General features: G+C 44.0%; 2 protein-coding genes across 4 annotated transcripts in view; one reads left to right on the forward strand and one right to left on the reverse strand.

Annotated features, from left to right (window-relative positions):
• The window catches only part of MYO7B (myosin VIIB), a 47,963-nt gene that overhangs the window by 18,242 nt on the left and 4,271 nt on the right, over nucleotides 1-25,450 (forward strand). For both annotated transcript variants that reach the window (XM_071812406.1, XM_071812405.1), the window contains exons 18-43: nucleotides 66-164; nucleotides 716-810; nucleotides 2,383-2,467; nucleotides 3,382-3,600; nucleotides 4,222-4,305; nucleotides 4,872-5,048; nucleotides 5,771-5,980; nucleotides 6,889-7,056; nucleotides 7,332-7,412; nucleotides 7,969-8,096; nucleotides 9,627-9,753; nucleotides 11,101-11,220; nucleotides 12,027-12,200; nucleotides 12,915-13,142; nucleotides 13,564-13,731; nucleotides 14,286-14,403; nucleotides 14,497-14,623; nucleotides 15,362-15,531; nucleotides 16,218-16,399; nucleotides 17,206-17,333; nucleotides 17,873-18,030; nucleotides 18,522-18,675; nucleotides 20,597-20,752; nucleotides 23,334-23,439; nucleotides 23,575-23,688; nucleotides 24,569-24,656. In XM_071812406.1, coding sequence (XP_071668507.1) covers nucleotides 66-164; nucleotides 716-810; nucleotides 2,383-2,467; nucleotides 3,382-3,600; nucleotides 4,222-4,305; nucleotides 4,872-5,048; nucleotides 5,771-5,980; nucleotides 6,889-7,056; nucleotides 7,332-7,412; nucleotides 7,969-8,096; nucleotides 9,627-9,753; nucleotides 11,101-11,220; nucleotides 12,027-12,200; nucleotides 12,915-13,142; nucleotides 13,564-13,731; nucleotides 14,286-14,403; nucleotides 14,497-14,623; nucleotides 15,362-15,531; nucleotides 16,218-16,399; nucleotides 17,206-17,333; nucleotides 17,873-18,030; nucleotides 18,522-18,675; nucleotides 20,597-20,752; nucleotides 23,334-23,439; nucleotides 23,575-23,688; nucleotides 24,569-24,656 — 3,664 coding nt within the window. The remainder of the gene's footprint in view (nucleotides 1-65; nucleotides 165-715; nucleotides 811-2,382; nucleotides 2,468-3,381; nucleotides 3,601-4,221; nucleotides 4,306-4,871; nucleotides 5,049-5,770; nucleotides 5,981-6,888; nucleotides 7,057-7,331; nucleotides 7,413-7,968; nucleotides 8,097-9,626; nucleotides 9,754-11,100; nucleotides 11,221-12,026; nucleotides 12,201-12,914; nucleotides 13,143-13,563; nucleotides 13,732-14,285; nucleotides 14,404-14,496; nucleotides 14,624-15,361; nucleotides 15,532-16,217; nucleotides 16,400-17,205; nucleotides 17,334-17,872; nucleotides 18,031-18,521; nucleotides 18,676-20,596; nucleotides 20,753-23,333; nucleotides 23,440-23,574; nucleotides 23,689-24,568; nucleotides 24,657-25,450) is intronic.
• The window catches only part of LIMS2 (LIM zinc finger domain containing 2), a 51,619-nt gene continuing 39,081 nt past the window's right edge, over nucleotides 12,913-25,450 (reverse strand). The window contains exons 11-18 of one of the 2 annotated variants that reach the window (XR_011740454.1): nucleotides 23,452-23,544; nucleotides 22,340-22,539; nucleotides 18,846-19,005; nucleotides 18,480-18,619; nucleotides 17,598-17,727; nucleotides 14,591-15,479; nucleotides 13,634-13,809; nucleotides 12,913-13,164 (exon numbers count right to left, since the gene is read on the reverse strand). The gene's annotated coding sequence lies outside the window, so the exon portion shown is untranslated. The remainder of the gene's footprint in view (nucleotides 13,165-13,633; nucleotides 13,810-14,590; nucleotides 15,480-17,597; nucleotides 17,728-18,479; nucleotides 18,620-18,845; nucleotides 19,006-22,339; nucleotides 22,540-23,451; nucleotides 23,545-25,450) is intronic. The other variant, XR_011740455.1, reaches the window with a different exon arrangement.

A 25,450-nucleotide genomic window follows, 5' to 3' on the forward strand; every position in this document is an offset into this window, starting at 1 on the left:
GATCCTTACATAGTACAGCTGCTGTGTTTCCAATCAAGCCCTAACATGATGCTTTTGCACACCAGCTGAAGAATGATGCTCGACGGAGCTGTATCAGCATCTCTGAAGCAGTGCTGGGCAAGGATGAAAGCTGGCAAGCTGGAAAGACCAAGATTTTCCTTAAGGTAAGTAAAAAGGACAGTCTATTGTCTCTTCTCCTAAAAAACTGGGTTCTTCACAGCATAGCTTGACCTGCTTGTGCAAGAGTGGCGAGCCAGACAGACTGGGTTCTTGTATAAACTCTTGAATCTGAGGCTGGATCTTTGTTCCTGAAGGCCAAGTAATTCAATGGACTCGGGTTGGTGCAAGAGAGGCTGGTCCTGTTTCTGTGCTCCAATATTGCAGCTGGAGCAGCACAGTGCAATATATTGGTCTCGGCTCAAGCATAAAAAAGAACTGGACCCCAGCACACTGTTGCAGGGGTCTTCCTTGCCCACAGCGTTCCCATAGGTACAGTCTTACTGCAGGCAGGTTCTCTGCTTGTTTATGGCAACAGCCAGATGTGGTGTGGCCAGGTGGTGTGCACTCTTACCACTACAGTTCCTTAAACGCATTTTAATTACAGCTTGCACTCCATCATGCTGATTTTGGGCCTCTTTCAGACTGTGCATCCCGTTTTCAGAAGTTGGGGGGGGGGTGTCTGCTCAGCTGCCATATCCACCCTTTCTTTTAACAGGATCATCACGATACAGTATTGGAGCTGCAACGCCAAAATATACTCACAGATAAGGTTCTTCTTATCCAGAAGGTGATGAGAGGATTGAAGGACAGGTCAGTGATCATCCAGAGGGCAATTTGCTTTGGTTTAAAGCAGTAATCTTTGTGATGGCATATAACACATTCAATGAGGCATTTTTGAGTATGAAATGTGTCAATCCATACATTCCACTAGGCCTAAATTCAGCCCTCATCATGTAACAGTGCATCTATGCAGATTTTGCACAAAGATTTGTTCTGGCTCAGTTTCTTTATTTTCATGATGTTTTTCAAAATGCAGGGCTGCGGCACATGCAGTTTGTATGAAGAGGAAGGGCTGAAAGGAGGATTTGCACTTAATATTTCTAGGAAACAGTAGGTATTTGGAAAGCAGGAAATCCCCATGGAATCTGTGTCCTCCTCAGAGCTACAAGGAGTCTCTTCTTTAGGATATATCTTTGATACAAGACAGATAAAAAATAATCAGACAGAAGCTAACTATAGTCCTTTTTGCCAAAGATGCACAATTCTTGCATTTGGTCTGGTTGAGTTTGAAATATCTCCAGAAGTGAAATTTAGGCACTGTCAAGTAAATGTTTGTCCTCATTAAATGCTTTACATCATGATTTGTGGTCTTCTATCCACCATCCAGAACCATAATACAGGACTGAATCCTGGTTTGGTTTACAAATTTTCCTGACAGTAGAGACGCAAGAACTATAGAACATGACACAAATGCCCAAAACTTCCCTCTTATTTTCAAACTCTGCCTGCTATCTAACAGAGTATCACCTCTCTCTAAAAGCCTGATCTCGCTTCTGTTTTTAAACCATCAGAGCTATGTGCCACTTCTGGCAGCCATTGGTGTGACAGCTTTTACCATCTTCTTTTATCATCTTGCTCAGATGGGCTCCAGTTAGGACATGGGAGCAAGCAGTCATCAGATGGGGGAGGCAACTTATCCAGGCTTGATGCAAGAGCCTTTTCAGTTCTTACAGAGCTCTCCTACCATAGCAGTTAATTTGTTTTGCTGTTGCCATAACTATTTCTGCAGCATTAAGGGGAAAGTCAGCCTGGATGTATCAAGGTGTATTAGTAATACTTTTGTCTCATCCTTTCTACCGGCAAATGGATAGCAAAGCAAATAGGAAAACACTTTGTGAGCTCAACTGATTCATGGTGCTGCTTCACTTGCAGAATGAGCTGAGCCTAGAGGAAATCTGAGGCCTTTATTTACTGAAAAGGTCAGGCAAAACAATGTATTCTGGCCTTTCCATCAGCATGAAGAACTTGTAAGCAGACAAAATGCTTTGAGTGAGGATAATTTTGAAGCATGGGGTACAAAAGTGTCTGATCAGAGTGATCTTTCTGCTGCAAACTAATACTTTTCTTGGGCTACATAGAAGCAGTAAAAACAGCCCTTGCTGAGCTTCAAACTTGCCCTGGCTAGATATTTACTAATAACTGAGCTAGTTAGTTTAACAACAGTTTTTCTGGCTGTAGTGTTCCTAGACAGCGGACAAAGCCGAGATCAGAGTGCAAACACCCCATAACAGGAAAAAACCCCACCACCTTAATCTTTACTGTTATTGTAAGAAGAAGCAGAAATAACTTACTGCTTGTCATCTTACCTGTCTGTTTGCTTAGGAAGCAGTTTCTGAAACAGAGGAGATCTGCCATAGCCATTCAGTCAGCCTGGCGAGGCTACTGCTGCCGGAAGGATTTCAGAATGGTAAGAGGCAGGTGTATATATAAATATATCTATTTATATATGTGTGTGTGTCTCTATTCATATACTATGCCCTGCCAGACTGATTGGAGTGTTAGGAATGAAGATACTCACAACTGAAGGAAGGAGAAGCAAGATGGTAGGGTGTAAAGAAGGGTTGCAAAGGTGACCTGACATGAATGCTCCCACACTTCTTCTAGTCAGCAGTCCAAGGTGAGCATTTGTGCATCACCACCATGCTGCCAGCAATTTGTCCTCCACAACTGTTACAGGAAAACTGGGAATCTGTAAAAAATTACCAGAAAAATAATTATATCAATCTCACATTATTAAAAATATTGGCTAATCTTCTATAGATGGTGGGTTTTCTCAGTGAGGAAAGCTACACCACATTGAGGGTGCTCACATATTGTATATCTGTGTGGCAGGGATTATAATTAGTATATCACATCCATCCTGTTTGCAAGGGGCAGAAACAAAATCTACCAGTTTCAGTTAGAAACATTTTCTGTTCTGCATCAGTGATGCAATTTCTGTCTGAAGAGCCAGGCTGTTGTCCTGCACTCTGCCCCATCCTCCTCTGCTACTTCTCTTGGGATTGGCACACTCATCTCTCCAAGGACATGCCTTTTCTTTTTTTTTTTCCATTCACTTGGCTTCATTTCTGCTCTCTCCTTCCCTTGTCATAATCCCAGGCTACCATTGCCACTTCCTGGAGCCACTCCCTAGAACAACTCCCGAAAAGATCTCTATACAATCTAGTTTAAAAAGCCTATTACTGGCAGAATACAAAGCATAAAGGGCAGTGTCCCACTATCCCCTTCCATTGACTTTATCCAGTGACCAAATTTTATCTTCTACTCATCCCAACTTACTACCAGTAACCATAATAATACTTTTTTCTCCACCTCCCCCAGGTTATGCTGGGTTTCGGGCGCCTGCAGGCTATGTACCGCAGCCGGCAGCTTGCTAAACAGTATGAAACAACCCGCATTCATATCATCAGGCTTCAAGCCATGTGCCGTGGTTACCTAATGCGACAAAAAATAGCAGAGCAGAAGAAAGCTGTATGTGTTATACAGGCATATGCAAGGGGCATGTTTGCTCGCCGAACCTACCAAAGGATGAAAAGGGAGGTATGTTCACAGATATCATGTGAAGATGATGTTTCTATGATGTTCTGATACAGATTTAATGACCAGCAAGTGTTGTCATAGCATAACACTGGATATGGATATTTATTTTGGGATATTCTATTTTGAGCTCATGTCAAGTATGAAATCAGAGTTTTAAGCAGACTGATCTTGTTTATGTTTGTTTTCTGTGTTCATTTTCACGGATCAGAACTGTTTTTGACAGAAGGGAGAAGCAGAGATAAGATATGCATGACACTCCTGCACAGAAAGGTCAATTTCTACAGCAAGGCCTGATGCTGTCACTTAGGGATCCATTCAAGAGTGAATCCTAATGCAGTGTATCTTGTGTATCTGGCACTGCTAGAGAAAATCCTGTCCTTACTATCTTGGCTGCCCACAGCACATGGGAGGCCTTTCTGTGATTTCCTTCCTGTATTAATGCTGTACAAAAAGGACAAAGCCAGTTTGCAGATCCCTGCCTGTGGCCTGTTCCCTAAAATGCCAAATCTAGAACTGAGTTCCTGTTAGGATCCAGTCCTGGTGTGGATAGCTTGTTAATGGCAGATGAGAGCCAGCTCAGCAGTGCTGGAAACACTCACAGAACAGTCCTGTTGTCCACAGAATATCCGCTTGGAAGAAGAGAAACGTCTCATCCAAGTCCTTGGACCAGTGAAAGCAAGGGAAGAAGCTATGAGGTTAGAAAAGGTAGGTATGTTGGCAGAGGAACACTGAATGCTCTGTTCCTTGGCCAACAAGATAGCTTACCCAGCTCGCACTTGTGGGTTTGCCCAAAGATTTGGGCTCTGCTATATTTTAATAAAAAGCAGACATAATTTAAAATCTATTGGTAAGGATGATTTAGAAATGGGACAAGGCACATTTCTGCTTGCAGTATGAGCTGGCACTTTAGCCAAACAAGCAAAATGCTATTACAGCCGACACTAAACATTTTTAAATTTTACATAATGTGAGTTTTTCTGCTGTTAGGAATTCTGTGTTTTTCCTGTATTACTTCTTGTCGATGAAGCTCTTGAAAAATTGCACATCATTATTAATAGGCCAACAGGACAGCTGTAAGAGCAAGGCCCTGCTGCTGATATGCCAGGTCTCTGTGACTGCTTAGCACAAGCAAAATTTTACTTCACATTCTAACACTGTGTTAGCAGAACTGGACTTCACTGTCATAACATCTTTGCAATAGTGTTTAGTCCTTGAAGTCATGCCAGTAGAATCGTGTTCTAGTCATGCCTAACCAGCGTCTCTGTTTAAAGGAACACCTGGCTGCTCTGGAGAGAGAGGAGGCAGAAGCAAGACAAAAGAGGAATGCTCTTGCCAATAAACCAGCAAATAATGATGTTATCAGCGACCAGGAAATGGTGGACAAAATTTTTGGTTTTTTACCTTCTATGATCGGAGGCCAGGAAGGACAGGCTCCTCTGGGTTTTGAGGTACAGAGCTGCAGACTGGTAGTGGGTCATGTTCATCCCTTGTGTACGTCAGTTGACTCTGTTGTAATCCCATCAGTGGTCAATTCTCTTCAATGACCTTCTGTACAGTGAAAGAATCACTCAAATTACTAATCCAGACAGTCTCTTTGGCATCTGCTTTCAGATATCAGCTCCCAAACATTTTTGGTCAAATGCAGTTTGGGGACTATGTGTCTTCAAAAGCTATTGCACATTTGTTTCTTTGGCCCAGCAGTCCCTCACCAAATAGTGCCATTCTCTGCATTTTGTCATCCACCACATGTTCTGCGGATAGTGCTCTCAGTAATTTTCCATCTGACACAAGCTGGAAGTTCAGGACCCAAGTTATCCCATGTTCTTAAAAGCAGAATTTGAGATATACTGGTCCTGACAGCTGTGCAGGATGGGATGGGGTAGGGAGAGGCAGGCAGAGTGGAATGGTCTGGGTTAGTGTAGGATGTGATCAATAAGATAGCACCTGAATTTTTTACCTGAATATTCTTGCTGAAGACAAAACCAGGATGAATCTCAGAAGGACAATGTCTGTGTCCCAATGATCTGTTGGTAGTAGTTGAAAATGGCTTTGAAGTTAGCTGGAAAACAAAATTCTGGAGGACCTATGGCCAAGAAAAACAAACAAACATAAAATGAGAATATCAGAGTACAGGCAAAGAAAATATGCTTCTTCCTCATGTTCTGCACAGGACTTGGAAACAAAGCCTAACAAGCTGGAGGAGGTGGACCTGGACATGATTCCTATGAGTGTGGAGCTAGAGGAGGAAGCAGATGACTTGGAAGAGTACACCTTCCCAAAGTTTGCAGCCACTTATTTCCAGGGGTCGTCTACACATACACATATCCGGAGACAGCTGCGGCACCCACTGCTCTACCATGATGACAAGGACAACGTCCTGGTATCTTGCCCCTTGTTGTTGTTGAACCTGCTCCCTCCACAGCCCTGGCTTCTTCAGCTCCCCCATCCTTGGATCCCCCAGCATCTGGCACAGCCCTGGGAACTCCAGAGCCAAGCAGACAGTCCTCAGCACTTGTGTGGGAGTAGTAGTTCCCACCAGCATTTTTTGGCACTTTGCAGGCAGGCACTTCACACAGATACCTGCCCAAAACAAGATCTCTGGTCACCTAAAGATCTCTGGCCTGCCTAAAGAGGGAAATCTGAGGCTTGTTTTGACTTCTCCAGGTACCCTTTTGGGGGCAAAAACAGACTGGAGAGAAACAGCAGAGCTCACCCATCTCTCTGCTCTTATTAGGGTTGCTGGTCTGTGAGTTAGGACACAAAGGGGAGGTCCAGGCCTCCAATTTTTCTGTTGAACCACAGGGAGATTTAGAAGGGGAGTTTTTCTTGGTGCTAAGCAGCCTTGCAGAATGGAAGATCCCGTGCTGCAAAAGCTTTCCTTTTACTTGGCTTTCTAGTTCTGGGCATGAGGGCTCCTGAAAGAGCTCACTGCACTGCTTGTCTGTCCAGGTGGGTAAAAAGTTCAGCCAGGATTTCTCCACATCCCTCCAGCCACAGCACACCTGCAAGGTGGCAGTAAAAGGAATGGTGAGGGCTCGGCAACCACAGAACAAAGCTGATGTTCCCACTAGAGCTGCAGCCTCCTGCTTTAGCATGAGAGTGTTGTGAATGTTCCTCTCACATTGTTTGACACGAAAATAAACTCCTGGTGTAAGCAGTGGGAGGAGATGGGAATTTTAACAGCTTGAACCACGTAAAAGAAGCAAGTGCTCTCGTCTGCACAGAAAGAAATGGCATGAGGCCATTGGTTCTCTTGGCAGTTTCTGACTGTGCTTTCTGCCACTACAGGCTTCTCTCGTTGTGTGGGTTGTCATCCTGAGGTTCATGGGCGACCTGCCAGAGCCAGCAATGTTTGCCAAGAATGCTACCACCAAGAGCAGCTCCATGATGACACAAATATATGACACACTTGGCAGGAAAAACCAGGTCCAGTTCACAAACAACAGCCCAAATATGGTGAGAGGAGCAGGATATGTTTGTATTTTCATTTTCTTTCCTTGTTTTCTGTGCTGTTCTACCAAGAATAAGAAAAGCAAAGGAACCTTTCATGCTACTGTACTTGAAATGCCAGAAGTGTGAAAGGGCCTTGTCCATCCTGGAAGGACACTGCAGCTCCTTCTGGCAGGAGGGGACAAAGCAAAAACATCTCAATTTGAGCATCTTTCCTTCCTTAATGAATCACTCTTGCTGTGCATTGAACTAATTTCCTATAATGGTAATGTGTGTTGTAGAGAGAAAACAGAAAGGATAACAAGATTTCCAAGGGGATCTCTTCCCTGAAGCTGAAACGGTCATCCAAGTTGACAGGGAAGGTAAGAGGTGGAAATAAATTGCTTCCCCTAAGACTTTTTGCCTGGAACCTTGTCTTCACCTTCTGACAGACTTTACGTGACAGCAACCTCCCAGCTGGGAAGTTGTTCCCCCACCAAGCCAGTGCAGCCCTGTGTACGGGATACCTGGTGCACTGTTGTTCTTTTGAACTGCTGTCATTCGTTCTCTGGCAGATTCACTTCATCCCTTCCTGCTGAAGAATGAGCCCTGAACTCAAGGAACAAGTTATTATTGAGAATTGTTGGTATTACAGAACAGTTTGCTCAAAGCCCTGCGCAGACTGAGAACCACCACATGCTTATAGCTGTAGAGGACAGTACAAGAAACTTCTCCTATCCAGTAAAAATAGTGCTGTACCACCACAGTTTATGAGTGAGATTGTGGGGTGGGGTGAAGTATGGCCTGTTCTAACTGCTCCTGCACTGAACAGAAAGTTTTAGCCAGAAAGACAAAGGAATGTCTGTCATTGCTGGGAATGCTGCCTGGTAAGAGGGAAGGTTTCTGGAATACTCTGGTGTTCTGCTTGGTTTCTTTCAGGTGACAGACCAGCTGAGGAGTGGAGAAGAAGCTTTCCAGGAGGACAGCTCCATCTCTGAGAGACCTATGTCCAACCTAGAAAAAGTGCACTTTATTATTGGCAATGCAATTCTGCGCCCTGCCATCAGGTAGGAAATTGGTACCTCCTTCCTAGGACCAGCCACCCATTACATGCAGGAAATCCAGCATCCCTCCCATCCAAACACTGGAAATGTCTCACGTTTATCTTTGGGGATTCCTGACTGAAATCCTAAGCTGTCACATAAAACTAAGACTGCAGGTCACACGCCTTTCTGGAGGATGGTTCACCTTTATGATAGTGGATAGAGAACGACTGCCTTACTGCCTTTTCTGGTGTCTTCATCTTGATGTTTAGGTCAGCAGCCTCCACGTGTCCCTTTCTGAATACCCCACAAGTACACAACGGGACAGAGTTCAGGGCCAGAGCCCAGTAACACCTGAAGGTGGAACGCAGCCCTAGTATGAGGGAGAAGAAACACTCAGAAGAGTAAGAAACATGGAGTTAATGTACACTAGATGTATGAGAGGTGTTCCTAACCTCAGTTTCCCAATAGCCTGTTGTTGAGCCCTAAAGCAATGTCCCCAAATGAAGGACAGTTGAAGGTCTGGCTTGCTGAGTGTATCAGCCACTAGAAGAAGACGTCCTGCTCACAAGCAAGGTGAGGCTGGACCTTAGGCCAAGCATAGTGTGGAGACACATGATGTTGTTTCTGACCTGATATCATTAATTCTCTCCTCCATTTTAACCCATTTTAGCTCATGCAACACTTTTCTGTGTTGATCCCAGCTGTGGGCCACATTCCTCTCTACAGAGCTGCTTTGTTTCATCAAGATGCTCACAGCAGCAGATCCTCAGCTGGCAAAAATTACCTTCAATCAATGTACCATACCAGTCACAGCTAAGCATCTGCTCTCTCAGTCTGTGTTTCATCACATGCATTATCTGAGTGCAAAAACTTCATCCATGTTGCGTCCTCCCACATCAGACTTGCCAAACGTGTGTTCCAAGAGCCCAGAAAACTTAAGAGGATTTTTAAATAGCAGTTTTGTTTGTATGCAGCTTTCTGTATCTGTTTCCATATGTCCTTGCCACAGGCAACTTGCATTTTCAGAAGAACACTCTGAAGCAGGCTTTCCTCCATTCCTGTTGGAGGACTCACTCCGGATTTCCTAAAAATATATAATTAAGCAGGGTGTCCCCCGTCCTTATCCCAAAATCCACATATGAGCAGACAGACAAGAGCCATGAGGCATAACCTATGTACTGTAGGGAGCTAAGAGCAAGTTTCACAGGTGTAGGGGCAGCGATGGCATTTCACAGCTAGATGATCCAGCAATTGTTATCCCTGCACAGCCCCCCTGCTCGTCACAGGAGTTATTCCAGCATGGGAATTGCACTTGAACTGCTCAAGGAACAAGGGGTGGCAAGGGGTACGAAGTGTAATTGAGCCTTTTCCTACCAAAGCAAATGACACCTTATTTCCTCTGGTGCATTACAGCTGGTATCCTAGCTAATGTGGTTAATTCTAGCCCAGATCTACTTCATCATGCTGCAATCATGCCCAGCTTGCAGTGAAAACATAGCCAAAGCTCAGACAGTGAATCATTATCTGTTGCTTTCACATGTTTTGTTACAGAGATGAGATTTATTGCCAGATTTGCAAACAACTCACTGAAAACAGCAACAGGAGCAGCTACGCTCGAGGCTGGATCCTGCTGTCACTTTGCCTTGGTTGCTTTCCTCCTTCAGACACATTTGTGAAGGTACACTACTGACCTTTCCTACAGTAGCTTAAATGCCTCAGCTGATCTGGTTGCTTGTGTATTTTGATGTTTTGCTACAAATAGCCACATGAACTGCTTGGCTGACATGGCAGCTGGTGCTGTGATTTTAGCAGAAACTGTCTCATCTCATATGCTTACCTTGGAATTTAGATAAACGATTGCTGTACTCACATTTATTTCTTTCACATTAAATTCCACACAAGTTGCGTTCTCTTGTTGATCACAGCCCTCGTTTAGATCTGTAATCTGCAAAAATCTGGAAAATTTTATCCTTTCCAGTTCTGCCTTTCTGATATTTCAAAGCTGTCTCCAATCAGAATCCTAGTGATTAAACATATTCAGGAGTCCAGTATAAAAATCGCTCCCCATGTTTTACCAGTTCTTACCCTACATCTCCAAGGCCTACAAAATCCAATAGAGATATGAGCTATTTCATCATATTCTTAAATACATTAATTTCCAAATTTAAATGGATGATAAATCCACTTCATCACAGAAGACAAAACACCAGAAAACCAAAACACCAGCAACAAAAAACCCACAACTTATGGCTGCAACTTGCCATCAGCATTCCTTCTAGGTCTTAGAGGCAAAACTTGGAACAATCCAGACATAAGCCATAGATGCATTTTGACACCAGCCTTAAACCAAATTCTCTGTACCATACAGAATTCCCAAAAGACTTGACTTCCTTTAGTTCTCTTTTCCTAAATCCATCCCCCATCTCTAGGAATATTCTTTATTGTTAAAATAACCAGGTGACTGAGCCATGCTTGCACTAAATACACATATGTAAATACAAGCTCATGCTTGTACCTCATCATCCAAGATAACAGTCAAACTCCAAAAGTTCAGTTTATCCAATCCTTATCTTCCAACATCCAATCTTAACCATGGACATCAACTACTGATACTGCCAGAGAACTTAGTAAAAATAAAAGTAACCATAATCAGCAGCCCTAAATTGCAATTAGCCCTTTTCCTAGCACTTCTGTTCATACAGAACATCACAAGACTTCAGGCTCTTCAACTGGATACACTAATCCTTGCTCTAACCTAATCATAAGAATAAAGTTTCCACTGCCTGATATTCATGATATAGTAAACATAGCACACAAGCCTTCCTCTTTAGTCTAAAAACTCTGCAGAATGAGGGAAAACTCGGTGTCTCAAACATTTTCCAAAACACAAATCCCAACCAAAACCTTCAGAATTTTCTGGTGACCTGTAAGCTAACTGATCACTCTAGTCTATCAGCTACAGAAGGTTTCTTTGTTTTATGAGGATTAGTGTTTTGTAACTCTTCCCTGTGCTCTGTGTATATAGTACCTGTTGAATTTCATCCACCATGGGCCCACAGGCTATGCACCATATTGTGCTGAACGTCTGAGACGTACCTACGTCAACGGAGCACGGACTGAACCTCCGAGCTGGCTGGAACTTCAGGTAGCAACTCCCTTTTTGCTTAATTATATTGATCTGTGACATTTTATGCTGGATTGCATTTACTAGCCTGTGCTAACAGATCTTCCTAAGTCAAATAATGGCAATCAGCTGCACAAGACCAGTTGCCTTGGTCTGCACCTCTTTTAGCTATTCAATTAACCTAAATCCAGTGGAGGATATAAGTTAAGAACTGCAACATGTGATTTGCAGGGAGACACTCAGGAGCCTGCTCAGGAGCCACAGGTCAGAACCACTTCCTGAGGGAAGCTCTTACCATCATTTGTGGAAAGAACTAAGCAAGGCTTTTAAAGTGGAGATGGAAGTGTGTATGATAGGGCTACACCACTCTCCTCCTTCCCTTAAGTGTCAGCCTTGTAGTTAGAAGTCACACACATGTACACACATACCCACCTCAGTACAATTCCTTCCTAAATCTGAGTAACCCTATTGACAGGTACCTCCCTGTGCAAAATCCTTGCTGCAAGCCATCTCTCCACTGATGCATGTAAGGCTGTAGCCAAAAGTCATCAGGCTCATGAAAAGTCTATCAGTTCACACTGTTATGTGATAATTAGCTCCACTGTGGAGGGGAGAAAACTTGATTCCAGTGCTGCTCCAGGGATATAATTTATATTTAAGGCTCACCGTGAGTTGAAGAAGCTGTGTGGGAGTTGGAGATTTACTTAAATATTGTTGACTAGGGTGCAGACTGTGCAGAGCACTTAAATCTAAATGCCTTCTTCATTCTTCACAGAAAAGTAAAGTTTGCCCATAATTTGTTTCTCCCATTTAACTCTGACTTACAGGCAACAAAGCAGAAGAAACCCATTATGTTTAATGTCACCCTGATGAACGGCGAAAGCATCACTGTCCCTGCAGACTCTGCTTCCATTGCCAAAGAGATCTGTCAGTTCATAGCAGATAAAATCAAACTGAAGGATGTGTTTGGTTTTTCACTCTATGTTGCTGTGTTTGATAAGGTAAAGCGTAAAAAAAAAAAAATAGAACGAAAGCTCCCTTTTCTTTCTGAGGAGTTGCTGCTGTCCACCCAGCCTCACTGAGGCTTCCCTCTGACTTTTGGAAGCACCCTTGTCCCAGTCCTATGCTCAAACCAAATCTGTTCTGAACCCCAGCTGAATCTCAGGACCTGATAATCCTGTTCTGCCTTTCTGCTGCCTAGCCACACAGTAATTCCTTCTGCAGGCCTGTGAGGTTTCCTTTGCCAGGTCACAGAAAAAGCCAAGGGCCTTGCCAGGGCTGCAGCTGGTAGCTCCTGTGCTGGTGTTTTAGCCTATCCTTCCCTTTGCCTTTTTTTTTTTTTTGTAGTAATGCTGTAAATCAGACATCCACAGCAGGATGACATCTTGGTGCTCAGAGTCAGGCACCAATTTCATTTTTGTTTAGATTACAGCCACACTTGCATGTGCACGTAAGGGGATATACAGGAGATAAGCAAAGTACAAAGAGACAACTAGAAGATCACAAACCAGAGCTGCTTTGTCTTACCTTCCAACTTATTTTTCCCAATACCATCCTAGTGCGTAAACACATTTACAGAAGTACAACTTGCACACACATCTGCTTACCTTTTCAGAGTTTTTCTTGCTGTCAGGAGATGAGGAGCTTTGGGTTTATTATCCTTCACTCAGCTCCAAAGCAGGCGTGGCAGTAAACGCAGTGTCCCTTTGTGCCAGGTCTGGTCACTGGGTGGGGGACGAGATCATGTCCTGGATGCCATCTCTCAGTGTGAACAGCTGGCAAAGGAGCGTGGCACACACGAACGCAATACACCCTGGCGGCTCTACTTTCGGAAGGAAATCTTCACCCCCTGGCACAACTCCCAGGAGGATCCTGTCAGCACTGATCTCATTTACCACCAAGTCATTCGCGGCGTTCGGTTTGGAGAGTACCGTTGTGAGAAGGTGGGTCTCCTTGTTCATCCTCCTAAAGAGACAAAACTATATTAACATTTCCCACATTAAAAAACAGGATGATGGATGAAGTTTCTAGTGGCTGTGAACCACCTTTCCCTTCTTAATGGACTGTTCCTGCCCAGGTGACTGTGACTTAATACTTTTCTTTTTCTCCCACCTTTCAGTTCATGTAGCAGCTGGTGGCATATACAAAGGGGCAATTTGTGCTTTTCTAGAATATCTTTGCTAATAATCTCTTTGATGCTATGACTGTGTGAAGTTTATATCTCCTTATGCTTGAGGACTATCAAGAGTTATCCAGACAAAAATGGAGAAACCCCCATTTCTAAAGTGGCTTCAAGGTTGAATGAGACTAGCTGGACATTGTAACATCTTTCTAAGCCCCTTTTAATGGGATTAATTTTTTCAGGAGGAGGATTTGGTGGAGATAGGTGCAAAATATTGTTACATCCAGTTTGGAGATTCCATTCACAATGAACCTGTGCAGAAGGTGCTCCATGACTGTATCCCAGTGAAACAGCTCAAGTCCAAGCCCCTGGAGAAGTGGGTGAGCCTTATAACCTACGCACACGCAAAGGTAAGAGGTTTGTCTGGCACTGCTGGCATTCTCAAGCACCAGCTTCTGCTTCGTTCATCATTTCCATTTATAAATAGGCTGTTGAGGAAAGAAGGAAAAACTTCTCAGTTTGTATCTCTCAAATTCTTAATTAAGATCAGGAGAACAAAGAACCTTTACACTCTTTTGTATGAAAAAAGTATATTTAAATCTCTGAATACAGTATCTTTTAAGACTCTCTACCTTCCGTTTGATAATTGAGTCAGGATGGGCATGGACTGGAATGATCTGGAAATGGGTTACGTGAATTACTTCCAGGGCACCCCAAGTGTGTTAGACTCTGAACAGATCAGTCAGTGGGGATTTGAGGGAAATCTGGGATCCACATGCCTGTGGGCATCCTCAGCTCATGTGCCTTGGGCCCCTGGAGCCTGTTTTGGATTTGACTTTCTTCACGTACCCCTGACACCAGTGGGCTGTGGAGAACATCTGAGATCAGGCCTGCTCTCTGTTGTTTGTATATCATACAAACCAGAATTTACTGAGAAAACCTTGGCTATCCTTTTATATTGCAGGCCCCATACACACAGGATCGTCTCTCCCGTCAGACTGTGAAGGCACAACTTGTAGATTTTGCGCGCTTTCAGTGGCCTTTGCTTTTCTCCCGATTCTTTGAGGTCACTAAGTTTTCAGGTAATGCCTGGAGCCTGGGAGTAGGGGACAGATATAAGATCAATAAAGGAGGACTTGTATAACATTGATATGGAGTTTTTTCTGCATTTTCAGGTCCCAGCTTGCCCAAGAACCACTTCATCGTTGCTGTAAACTGGAAAGGTATCTGCTTCTTGGATGAGTCAGAAAAGCGGCTCCTTGAGCTTACCTTCCCAGAGATAACTGGCATCCACACCAACAGGTAAGTGCCCCAGAGAGACAAGATCTGAAGAAGGCATCTCTGTCCATATTCAGAAAGGGTCTTCCTTGTAGGAGGGAGGTGGACTTTCTCCCTGTGAGATTTGATCGAAGCCTGGAAAGGTGGTCTGGGATACAGAACAGGACAAGTTCTGAGTAGCCTGTGAAGGAAATACTGAAATGGTTGAACCTTCCCACCTGGTGGAAGGAAAGATGATCCTGCTCAATCAGAGTGGTGTACAGAAGCAAAGGCATGCATCAAGACAAGAATGGCCCTGGTTACTAACCTAGTTAAGCCACCGTCTGTTATGCATGCTGGGAACTCGTAAACCAGGTGTGATGGACTGGAACAGGATAACTGAGGGAAAGAGGGTAACCACTGGCTTGCTCAGGGCACACATCCTTGCATCAGATCACTCAGAGAATAGGGTCTTACAGACATAAAAAAAATACCTCTAGGAGGACTGTCACAGATTTAAATTAGTTGCCCAGTTACTCCAAAAGAAGGGTATTATTTTGTCTATAATGAAGCAATTTTGCACAAAACATGGTAGAGTCTAGAGTGAACCTGAACCACTTCAGTCCTTCACACCTACCAACTCACGAGAAGGCAAATGGAGAACTACCAATACTCACTGTACGGGAGTTATGTGCAAGGAGGTGTAGGTGGCTTGGCTGGGATTGCAGATGGGTCTGTAAGTTTTTCAGATGTTCTGATAACAAACCAGTCAATAATACATAGGGCAGTGAAGTCATTTGGACAGAGCTGCACTCTCATCACACTTCGTGCCGAGGAGTTTGTCCTGACATCTGTGAACAGTGTTGTCATTGCTGAACTGGTGGTCATGTTCCTGGAAGGGCTGAAGAAGAGATCACGATTTGCTGTGGCAATGCATGAGAAAAAATCCCAAGGTAAGTCTTAAAACTTTACTACAGGGTAGGGAAGGAATCTTGAGAGGACCCACAGCACTTGTTAGAAAGAGCTCAAAGAGAAGAGGGAGAACCTCAGCAAGAGCTCCTTTGCTCCAGGAGGAATGCATAGTGATCAGCACAGCAGTACAGAGCATAAAGGAATGTGATTCGATACCTTTGCATACAAATTACCCTTCCTTTTCCCTTCTACTTCTTTGCATTATTTTATTTAGATATTACAGTGTCCAAAAACTCAGCCTGCTTATAGTAGAAAGTTGGAACTGGGATCTCTGGAAATGCTTTCAGAAGAGTTTCACAGAGGTGGTAAACTGGAAGTTTCTGTAGCATATAGTTGTCTGGAACAGACCAGAGGGGATTAGAATGTAAACATTAACTTCACCTACTTAGAGCTAGTGAGTTTCCATGATTTGCTGACAGACACAAATTCAGCCTCCATTTGAATTAAACAGAGTTCTGCCATTGCTCTCAGTGGATCAAAATCAGGCTGTCAGAGGAAATTCAAGTGATTTCTCTGAAGAGTTACTGGATAATTAGCTATTTTTACACAAATCACTTTCTGCTGGTAATTGAATTCAAGCCTTCAAAATATATTTCTCGTCTTGCAATCCGTTTGCATCTTCTTGGACTGTCAAGCCTGAACAGTACTCCCTTATTCTGTTTTCCAGAAGACCCTGCCATCCTGTCCTTCAAGAAGGGAGATTTGCTAATCTTCACTGAAGACAAAAGGCTGGATGCAAACTCTGGCTGGATCTGTGCCCAGAATGAAAGGACAGGCAAAACAGGGAATGTATTTTTGGAAGATATCTACATCATTCCTTCTCTCACAAAACCCTCTAGTCAAGTGCTGGTAAGAAAAGCTGAGTGCTCTCTTTGAAGAGACTGGAAGATAAATAACAGTGTTAAATATGATTAAATTTATAACTGGAAGTTAATTGTTCCTCCAGAGTCAGACAAGTTCTATACCTCTCCTTAAAGCAAAGCATTTCATTCTGCCCTGTCTGAAAACAAAACTAAACCTAGGCCAAACTTTAAGGAGAAGACTGCAGTTGCACAAAAACAATGACTTCCAAAATAATGGTTTGTTATCATTAGGGATTTCAGCGCCTGGAATTGGTAGCAATTAATGGAAATGGTTGTGCAGTTGAATTTGCTGGCATTCACATTTGGCTTGACTGATAGTTGCACATCTGGTTTCAAGAAAAGTTCTAATTGCAGCAGGTTGCTTTAAAAGAATATTGTATTTGAGGGAGTCAACACCAGGTTTCCCATTTATCACTCTGCTAATAATTTTATCTTTAGTTTTTGAGAATCAGTATATTGGATGCTGTGTCAACAAGAAAAGACCTGAAAATGTTGTGGAAAAACACAGAAGTGGTTAGCAAGTCCACTTCTAACAAGTGTTGTGCTTTGGATAATCACACATGTTTTGATGGCCACTACTGCTGGGTCTATGGAAATTACTTCCTTGCATCTCCTACTCCCAAGTCTTTCTTCAGTCTCTGAAAGATGCTGCTTAGGGGGCAGAAGGTCTCCTGCACCACAGAGCACTCAGGCTTAGTATACACCATCTGCATGTAAATGCCAAGTAACATTTGGCAATATATGCAGAGATCTGTGTCCATGTGACATTCCTACGTGGCTGTGTTGTTCCAGAGTTTGCTGATGATGTCTCCAGACCAGAGGAGGACAGCTTCACAGAACTCCTCCATGGACGAACCTGATGAAGAGGATCTCAAAGTGAAGCCTTACACCCTGGAGGAGTTCTCCTATGAACACTTCAGGTGAAGCTCTCTGTGTAGTACATGCCCTAGGAAAGTTCTTGTTGATCTTCAGTGATCCTTAAAGCCTAGGATGTAATGGCATCTCCTGTTTCCGACTGGGTTTCTTCTCTTTGTTCCCTGTAACTGTGACTTTGGACACGCAAAGATGCTGGCACAGGGCCTACTTGTATCTTTTGTCTGCAGAAATGCAAAGGGAAGGGTAGATGCTAGGCTTATTTATTTTCAGCATGCCTTATTTTTACTTCTCACCCCTTCAGCACTTACCAGCTAGTGAGAATACACAACGTTGCAGGCCTCAGTAAAAGAGAAATTAGCCTTCTAAAACCTCTCTTCGTTTTGCAAGCCTTCTCACTTCTCGATGTACAAGAAACTACATTTTCCTATTCTTGTTGACCTGCATAATCAAAGGAGATACACAAGATACACACTTGTCTTGGGAAAGAACATGCCTAGGGAGAAGTTTTTACAGTAATGACCTCCTATGTTCATAGCAATACCGATGCAGTAATTTTGTATTGCTTGCACTTGTCTTCATTCAGGACTCCTGAGAAGGAATCCATCAGCAAAGCTGTTCTCCAGAAATCCCGTGGGCGCAGCCAGCTGTGGGCACACTCTAAGGAGCCCTTGAAACAGCCCTTGCTAAAGAAAGCGTGCACAGACCCTGACATTCGGGACTTGGCTTGTCAGGCCTTCATTGATATCCTTTTATTCTTCTCTTTGGGACCCGAGAACATTGAGGGGAAGAAAGTGCTAGCTCCCTCTGCTGAACTCACCTCCATTCAGATAATATCACGTCTATATTACAGGGGATACATTGATATCAAGGTGGGGAGTATTAGCTCTGCACAACTTAGCAGTGTTTCCCTTGTCTACAGAGAAAAGGTTCCTATTGCCCCCCAATGCTCCACGGCTCCTGATGGCTCACTTAACTGAGAATGTGGCTTTAGAAGTGAGTGAGATTTACTGCATATTCCCGGAGCAAACAACTAATACAGCACAAATTACAGCCAAGCAGCAACTGCTGCATAGGAAAAGGGGCCAGGGGACAGGCAGGGAATATGTTCCAGAGCCTCCTTTCAGTATTTGTTACTTAGACATCAACAGAGTCACTAACATGTTAGGGTCCAGGTGAGACTTCCCACTTACCTTTCCAAATTGCCCTCCTTTCGTCCTTAACAGTGCATTCACCCATCATGAAATTTATGGGGGACTATCCCTCAAAACAGGCATACTCCTCTGTGGAAGTCACTGACCAGATATTTGTAGCAGCCATCCAGGAGGAGGTCCTACGGGATGAGATCTACTGTCAGATTATGAAGCAACTGACTGAGAACAGAAACAGGTACTCACCTGGGTGCAAACACCTGGCTTGTGCAAAGCCTGGGGGCTCAAGTACAGGTGGTGAGCAGGGATCCCTGCTACACCTGTGACAGGGTGGGAGTCGAGGAGAAAGATGGCGCCGCGTTGGAGTGACCCCTTTCTTTCTGTTCCAGGCAGGGCTGTGGGGCTCACCTTAGCAGAGCACTGAGGAGCAGTGACTGGCAGGGACAGGTCACAGGGCAGAGCTGTTACTTGTCTCCCTTGAGCTGCTGCTTTGCTCCCATGAGCAATCAGTGCAGGACCGTACGAGGCAGGCAGGGGGTTTCTGAAGCTTTCTTACTCCCGATGTAGCCTGTGGAGAAAATACAGCACTGCATGGGGTTCTTGAATGCTTTCGGCAACTGCACTGCCAGCCTTCCATTTATTGAGTTTCCCAATGACCATAATTCCCTCTTGTAAGCACATAGTTCACACTAGATCTTTTACCACCAGTGAATACTTTGGAGTAGTTCTATTAATTAGGTTACACAGAAAAGCTTGCAGAAAAGATTGGTTACGCAGGCCCCAGCCCATATGTAAGTTGCTGAAACAGGCTGGTGTTTTGCTTCCCCACCCACAAAATGATAACCTACTTCGAAGGGAACTGAATTGCAAAAAGCAGCTTAAAATCACACTAATTAGTAACAAAATGGTTTGTCTGTTTCTAGCTGCAGTGTGTCACTGCATAAGTTAGAGAAGGAGCTTCTGTTTGTCTATTTTCTTTCTTACTGTTCCACAGATACTAAACTTACTGGAACTTCTACCATGTGTGTGACTATTAAATGGTAAATTTCCTTGTGTGCAGTAAATCTTACAGGCTATTTAATTCCTAGTCTGTAACCATGGTGCCAGTGCCCTGCCTGATGTACTCTTACCAATTTAGTCCAGTGGATTATTCACTGTTTTGAGAGGGATCACTGATGTGGAAAAAACAATGCTCGAAAGGTGGCTATTTCCATATATTTTCATTAGAACAGCCAAAGCAACAAATCTTTCATCCTTCCCAGGCTGCTGCCCTGTAGACCATGTCATGCTCTCACACAGACACAAACACCACTGATCTATAGTGTATAAATGGGATTAAAATAGTGTGTCTTCATCTGCAAAATTACAAAAGTAAATGTGAATAAAGAAGCCAGGACCTCTTTATTCAGCAGTCTGCTGCCTATTCAGAAGCAGACCTGGGGGTTTTCCCAACCAGAACCACTTCACAACATTTAGTGTCTCAGAGCAATCCCTGGGACACAGCTGGAATGTGTTCTGCTCCTGCCTTTGAAAAGTAGAAAGACTGACCAAAACTGATGACCTCCTGGCTGCAGAAGAGCTTCGACTGGCAGATTTCACAGGTCTAGAGGCTGGAGGAGCTGGCTTTCTGTCTGAAAAATGTGCAAACTTGATCTGGAGTTTTAAAGAACTGTAACTACTTAATTACACAATGTCACCTTCCTGGTTATTTTTCAGAGCACATGTAAGGAAAGTCAATTACAAGCAAAGTGCCAGCAAAGCTGGTGAGCAGAGGGCAGGTGAATACAAGCAGCTGATAAAGCACAATCCAAATAAATGTGAGCTTGAAGAGCAAATTGACAGTGACTTCCCAAGAAGATGGCACCAGGGTCTCTGCTGCCAAAATGACTGTTAAATGGGTGCTTATATTTATTCATGAGATTTGCAACTGTCATGAATATTTATCAGCCAGGATTTAGCATTGTCCTCACATACGGGTTGTGGACTTCACACAGAAAACGCTGCCAGATCCTGTGTGAAGGCTCTGTTGGTTTGCAGCTCTCTGCTGAATGGCATAACATACCACGATGGGAGCGTATTTCTCTTCCCTGTAGCTGGTGTGTGGTCAAAGCCAAGAATTATATGTGGCTGTAGCAGAACCGTTTGCTTTGTGCTCGCAGGTACAGTGTGACCAAGGGCTGGCAGCTCCTTTGGCTCTGCACTGGCCTGTTCCCACCCAGCAAGTCACTGCTGAAACATGCCCAGAAGTTCATGGAGACTCGTCAGAAAGAGACACTGGCCCTGGAGTGCAGTCGGAGGATTCAGACAGTGATGAGGTAAACGATCCAGCATATAGCCAGCTCAAAGTGTTCAAAAATCACGAATCAGGTGTCAAAAAATCAAATGGACTAAAATGTTGAGACTCTTACTTTCCTTCCTCTCTTTACATTCTTTTCTTTTAAATGATCATTATTTTAAATTCTCTCATGGACTTTCAGCCGCTATGTTGTTTGTCGCAGTTTCACTTTTTCTTTTCCCAGAGTACGCAATATTTTTAAAAGTTCAGCATAACACATAATCACTTGACTCCCAGAACTGAGTATTTCAAGCATGCTTAAGGGCATGCAGCTTGAAATGAAATGCTGAGTTGTCCCTGATGAGGTCCTGACCTTGCTTTCCTTTGCTGAGGCAGCATCTGCCTACCCACCTTACATGTGCCTGATGATTAGTCTTGAGTTTGTTGAATCTCAGTAGCACAGAGCTGCACATGTGCAGCTAAAACCACCAGGTTTTCCTCTTAGTGAGGTGGCACCACTGAAGTCACTGGCCCTTGCAGAGTGCTTATGGGGCTCTGTTGGTTTTCTGATGGTGAAGCAAAGTAGATCCATGCTGGGAAGAGACGATCACCACAATCAATTCCCGTTCTTTGAAGAAACCCAAATGAGCAGAGCCCTGAGACTTACATGGCTGCTCACACCAGGGCACTTCTCAGACCTCCAGGTATTCCCCCTGTCCTGGTGAGGCTGAAGCAATAGGGCCTGCAGCCCACAGTGCTTCCCAAGTTCCTGAGTGACTTACTGGTGTAATGAACCTGGCATGATCAGAGATAGTGGAAGGCCTTCCTGGTTTTCAGGAACGCTCGATTAAACTGTAGGGGGAAGGTTTCCCTACATGTCTCCAGGCACTGGAATTACCCACGTCGACACTCTGAGAACACAGTGTTTTGGCATCAAGGTTAACCCCAACCTTCTCCCTTTTGATGCTGCTGTGAGTTACCACCTGCCTGCCACAGAGCTCTTCAGTAAAGAAGCTGCTCAATGATTTCTCCTTCCAGCTCCTCCATCCTCCCTCTTCTCTTCAGCTGGGCCCTGTGTTTGGTGTGTGAGCCCCATGGGCCAGGCTGGATGGGAATGCTAATGCAGCAGCTCTCCCCCTTGCCGTGGATGTTTTGGCACTGCTGGAGAAATGTCACTGCACACTGAACTCTCCTTTGAAGTGCCTGAAACATGCATGGCGAGGAATGCTATTCATTTTTATTTTTTCCTATGGAGAAGACTAAAAATCTCCTGCCTCCCTTGTATCATGTGCTATTAATGCTCTAAACCTATTGAGTTGTATAGAGCTGCTTTAGAGCAGGAGGACAGAGAGGGGGAAGCAGCAGGGGCTGTTTGGAAGGAAAATTCTGTCTGCTGAAGTGCCCCAGATCTGGAGCCTGGGGGATGGGAAGAAGAGGAACAAAGACAAATGTTGTTTTCTAAGAGCATTACTTTTCCTAAGATTAAACCTGCACTTGCTTAGAATAGAACAGAATAGAATATTATATTTCAGTTGAAAGAGACTTACAAGGATCATCTAGTCAAACTTCTTGCTGTAAGTAACCTGCTCTCTTTGGAAAGGGGGAGCAGGCAGCTCAAAGGACTGACCTGCAACACGTGGAGCAGAAGCCAGCTGAGCCCTTGGGTGCACCTTCTCCTCCATAAACAGCTTTACAGCTTCATCCCAACTCCTGGCTGGAGAACCAGTGAGCATCCTGATGGGTGTTAAGCAGATCTTGCACAGTACCAAAGCACATGCTGTTCAACTTGGTTACAGTCAGGTTTTCCTTCTCCAAACAGAACTGCTACTTTATTTAAGGGGAAAAAAAAAAAGTTTTCAAATCCACACAACTAAAGCTGGATGCCAGACTCAGCTGTTTTCCTGAGAGACTGGCCCAGTGTGAGAGGGGAGTTTGGCCCATAAGCTACGATGTACAAAATCCGATGTACAGCCTGCTCCGTGCCACTGGGGGCAGGAAAATACCAGCCCCAGAAGGAAATGTGCTAGATTTGTCCTCACTTGTATCAAGGTTTCTGCATGACTCAGACTTCAGGGCCAGTTCCTGTGCTTTAAAAGGCAGCTCCACTCTGAGGTACAATTTCAAGAACATCTTTTCAAGCTCCTCTTGAGTCAGTGATTACATGCCAGCTCTTATATAAAATGTAATGATTCTAGTGGCCCTCCAAGCTTTCCTGGTACTTGCCTTCTGAGCTGTAATTCATTTTGTATCTGAATGCATTTCTTTTTGCTGATGCAAGAATTAAATAAAATGTGGCCACTATCTCCACATTTCAATAAGGAAAAATGTTGCTGAATACACAGATGGGCTGAATGTACTGGCTAGGAAGGTGCCTTAATCACACAACCAACCTCCTTGCAGAGCAGAACAGACTTTGAATATACCTGCTAATAAGACCCTTAGTTTCTTACTGTTAATACACTGAATTTGCATTGGGGTGAAGGTCCATTGGAGCCTGCCCCATTGCCCAGTACTAGCATTTTGGATGGAGGCTGTTGTTTGGACAGAATATTGTTGTTCAGCTCCTCAAAGATTAAGCATCCAGCACTGATCTCTCTTATGGTGGTGGTGGCATTTTCCAGGAGTGGCTCCAGGAAGTGGGCACCTCATCCTGTGGAGGTTGAGGCCATCTTACAAAACAACACTAAGATCTCACACAAGATTTGCTTCCCCAATGAAACAGAACAGGTAAGAACTTACTTGTTTTCCCAGCCTTGACCACTTTCCCAGCCATGATGTGTTCACACAGGAGCACGTTTCAAGACATTGAGTGTTCTCATTTCTTCTTCTCCTCTGTGTAACAAGAGTCTCATTATTTCATAGACATTTGATGTGGGAACAAACACAAAAATCCGGACTCTGTGTCAGAACATCGCTTCCAAATTGCAGCTGAGCTCCTGGGAAGGTTTCAGCCTTTTTGTGAAGATCGCAGACAAGGTAACTCTTCTCAGCTATGGCAAGGTAGCCAGATTCCCCCCCTTCTCTTATTTACCAAACCACATAAACAGCCATATATGAACCCAAGCAACAGAGCAGGTCATTACTGCTTCTATTTTACTAAAGGGATACAACCTAGACTCGAACTTTTAGCATCTGATAATTATTTTTAATCTCTTTAAGGGGCTGGATGGAGATGCAGAGTTTCTATCAGTCTACTGGTACACAAGTGGTACTAAAAGCAGAGAAGACATGGGCTTTCTTGCAGCTGCTGGGATGGTAGCGAATTGCCTGTTGCATATTGCTAGATTCAGTACTTTTCCATTCAGGCTTTGCCCAGGATGGGGCTGCACGTGTACAGCACCCACTAGCGTTAGGGAGAACCGTGGGGGACCAGCACCAGTTCCTCTGAAGCTTGTCTTGCCTGAGCTGAAGCGTGGGCTGGCTGCCCTGCTGAGAGGTCCCTTCTCTCTGGATCTCTGATCAAAGCAAAAGCAGCACTGAGTCCAAGCAACAGGGAATTTCTGACATGCTGTGTTCCTGAAAGAGGAACCCGGTATGTGCCAACATTTTACAAAGAGGAGATGGCTAAGAATAAGGTAGGTATCTTCAGCTTGAGTTCAATAAGCAGGCTGGAAAGAAAAAAAGCAACAGAAGTTGCAATAGAAATTCTCATATGAAATGTGAATCATTTGAGCCTTCCTCCTCCTATTTCTCTACTTCCTTCCCCTTGCCTCTGTCTTTCCTGCCATAATTTTGCTCTCTCACTGTAGACAGGGAAAGAAAATTCATGCTGCTAATTGGTTATGTTGGTCCAGGCAGTATTTTATATGATCTGCTAGTTCCTCCTTTCCCCCTTTCATTTCTTGCCCTCTTCCAGGTGATCAGTCAGAATGAAGCAGACTACTTCTTTGACTCACTAAGGCAGGTGACAGAGTGGACCAGGAGGAACAAACCAGGGAAAGATGGTAAGGAGAATGCCAGCATGACAAGAAGCACATAGGATGCTGTGTTGAACTGGAGAAGCAGCAAATTTATCCAGTAGGATTTACTCCGTCTTGGGAAGTGTGTGGTGTAGCTTTATTATATCATTTTTGCTTCTACATACATAGTTACAGCCTGTACCAGTAGTAAGATCCAGTGACCTGATGCAGCCAAGCACTGGCTATCAGAAACATCAGAACATCTTTGTGGGAGTATCTCTCCAGAAATTTTAAATTGGCATCAGAGATTTTTTGACCTGTTGCAGCTAAAACACACAGCTGGGTGCACACAAGTTAGAGATTGGTCCTCTTCACAGTCTAAGGCTCATCCATTGCCAGATCAGGTATCAGCCAACACATGTAAATGGGTTCTTTACACAGTGTCACTCCCATTCCTTGGGTTGTTAGAAAATCATTGTCTAGATTATTACCTGGTGATACCACATCACAATTTGTATTGCCAGGGGAACACTTGTTAGAATAAAACACTATAACATTAATGACAGCAATTCTTTGCACTTCACCTCTGTGTGTAATTTCAAAAGCTACATAAAACTCAAATTTCAAGTTCATTTATCCTGACCTTTACTTATGTCAGGACAGCTGAGGCTCAGCTTCCTGGAGCCCTATCTACACATCTAAGACTTTCTACCTTCCCTCTTCTCCCCACAGCTGATGCGGGATGCACTAAATCACAATTCATTTCTGTAAACACAGCCATCAGGGAATGTACCTGTGTAACAGAATCCAAGTGTGCTGCATATCGGCAGACAGCTGTC

This window comes from Patagioenas fasciata, chromosome 9, assembly GCF_037038585.1.
Source record: "Patagioenas fasciata isolate bPatFas1 chromosome 9, bPatFas1.hap1, whole genome shotgun sequence".
Classification (NCBI taxonomy): Eukaryota; Metazoa; Chordata; class Aves; order Columbiformes; family Columbidae; genus Patagioenas; species Patagioenas fasciata.